The sequence below is a fragment of the Geospiza fortis genome, unplaced genomic scaffold (genome assembly GCF_000277835.1).
Source record: "Geospiza fortis unplaced genomic scaffold, GeoFor_1.0 scaffold40, whole genome shotgun sequence".
Taxonomy (NCBI): Eukaryota; Metazoa; Chordata; class Aves; order Passeriformes; family Thraupidae; genus Geospiza; species Geospiza fortis.
Window position 1 is genome coordinate 9,511,921 of NW_005054297.1, and position 2,554 is coordinate 9,514,474.

General features: G+C 43.7%; 1 protein-coding gene across 1 annotated transcript in view; it reads left to right on the forward strand.

Moving 5' to 3' along the window:
- Positions 1–2,554, forward strand: part of LIAS (lipoic acid synthetase) — a 9,273-nt gene that overhangs the window by 2,920 nt on the left and 3,799 nt on the right. Inside the window, exons 5-6 of the mRNA XM_031066628.1 lie at positions 1,184–1,241; positions 2,277–2,405. Of these exons, the coding sequence (XP_030922488.1) occupies positions 1,184–1,241; positions 2,277–2,405 (187 nt within the window). The remainder of the gene's footprint in view (positions 1–1,183; positions 1,242–2,276; positions 2,406–2,554) is intronic.

Below are 2,554 nucleotides of genomic sequence, written 5' to 3' on the forward strand. Positions count from 1 at the left end.
ATTGCTTCACACTGTAACACACCACCCTGAGCTCTCACCAGTGCCTACCTGGGCTCTCCTTGTGCCACCCACCCTGAGCTCTCACCAGTGCCTACCTGGGCTCTCCTTGTACCACCCTGAGCTCCCACCAGTGTTCCGTGGCTACGTGCAGCCCCCAGGAACATTCATCTGCACAGCTGCCCAGGAGGGCTGTGTTAAAGGAGACAACAGTGCTGAAACTTTGCACAATTCCTACATATTCTCAGAATTTCTCCATGTCTGGTGAAATACAGCAGAAATTACGCTGTTAATAAACATAAATAAATACTAGGACACTAAATATTTTATAACCAATTTTTAGCAGAATGCATGCATATACACCATGTTCTATTACTTGGATAGCCAAAAGGATACTGAAAAAAAGAATCTTCACCAAAGTGAAAGCCATCAAAAGGCATGAGATGCCATCAAGTGCAGGGACTTGGACCAAAGCTTGCCCAATTGATCCCCATTGAAATCACAAGATTTTGTTTTCCTTCCCGAAAGGAAATTTCCTTTCCTTCCTTTCATTTCCTTTCGGGAAGGGAAACAAAATCTTGCAAAACAGAAAAGAAAGGCTTACAAACACTCTGGGAAGGAGATATAATCAAATGCATCTGAAAAAAACTCAAAAATAATGTATACAATACCATTACAGAACTTCTTCTAAACACTAAACCTAAAATATAGTATATGTAACAAAACTGAAAGTTGTGTTTTCCTAAGGAAGTAGGAAGTAGCTTCCTTGCAGTAGTTCCCTTGTGGTGACACCATATAGATGAGGAAAGCCATTGTAAAAACTGTCCAGTGTGATGGAAAGTCCAGTGGCTTCAAAGGTGCTTAAAAGAGCACTAATATATACTTCTCAGTTTTTTTACAACTGTTTTTCAGACGAGAACCATAAATAGGTAAAGGCATTCTGTGCTCAGGGAGACGGGGAACCTGGAGACAGGTAAATCTGAGCTCTGCCCTAGACAATCACAGTTAGACTTTGTGCAGAGGATATCTTTTGTAAGCCCTTGGCATAAGTGGTGAGACAAGACTGGGGTTTGACTGCTTTATTATTTTGCATTTAAGGTTTGAATTGGATGGGTTTTTTGGCTTTGCTGGTAAGTAAATACATTTCTTGAGCAGAAAGATAACTGAATAATTGCAATGCTTCTAGATACGCCTGATGGTGGAGCGGAACACTTTGCGAAGACGGTCCGGCATCTGAAAGAAAGGTGTGTCATTGATGTATTACTGTTGTTGTTAAAACTTCAGAACTTAGTACTGCATGTAGGTCACAGCTCCTTCAGCGGGTTATTCCAGAGGCCATGCAAATACAAAAGTCTGCCTCTAGCCTGTCTGTGCCCCTTTTTTTATTTCTCTTTCTTCATCTTTCTCATAGAACGGCCCCAAACTGCTTTGAATTTGGATGCATTTCCAATTCATCCCAGGCTTATTTAAAGCTAAGCACTCGATTCTTTCTGTGAGCAGACAGCTGGTTTCCAGGAAATTAATGTATTCTTCTGAGCTATGTTCATTCCTGAAGCTTGGGCTCAAACACAGCAGAGTTAGGTAACTCTGTTACCATGTGACCAAAGGAGTCTGGTTTCTCATTCAGCAGTGATCAAATTGCTTTTTTTGCCTTAGTGGCCATTTCCAAGTCAGTGATTGTACCTTCCTGCTTTCCCTGACTCTGCTGCCTTCACCCTGTATGCCATTCAGCAGCACACTTCCCTGCCTGCAGAATTCATTTGTATAACTTCATTTAAATCTTCATCCATTGTATCCTGGGGCTTGAAGGGTTCCTGCAGTTTTCCCCACCCACCTTTTTGAGCTGAAATCAGGCTCCTGAACACCAAGACTAGATTCTAGACTCAGAGTCTTCTTATTCCAGTAGCAGAATTATAGCTCCTCTGTATTTTGGAGCTATGGTCTTAAACAAAACAAATTCCTGGTTTTACTGATGTGAGCTGAAATACAGCAGAAGCCAAATAATAAATATAAAAGCAATTCCAACAGTTTCTCAAACATTTGCATGCACTGTTTGTATTTTTTTAATGTGTCTTTGTTGCAAGTTAACACGAGTTTGTTATAATGTGTTTGCAGAAACCTGTTGGTTTGGAATTATCCTGAATTAACTTTGCTTTGCTTATTAGAGTGTCATGTCTTCAGTTATGGGGGTATGGGGGTTTTTTGCTATCTTGAGTTCCTTAGGACACAGGGAGACAAAATGCCACAACGTACGTGTTCCTTTTGTCTCTCGTTTCCAGGAATCCAAAAATCCTGGTGGAATGCCTAACTCCCGATTTCCGAGGTGACCTTAAAGCAGTGGAGAAAGTCGCCTTGTCGGGGCTGGATGTGTATGCCCACAACGTGGAGACGGTGCCGGCACTGCAGAGGTGAGCAGTGGCTATGGGCGCGGAGCGGGGCCGGGCTGTGGGGCCGGCTGTATGGCGGGCCCGGGTGTGTACCGGGCTGTGTAGCGGGGCCGGCTGTGTGGCGGGCCCGGGTGTGTACCGGGCTGTGTAGCGGGGCCGGCTGTGTGGCG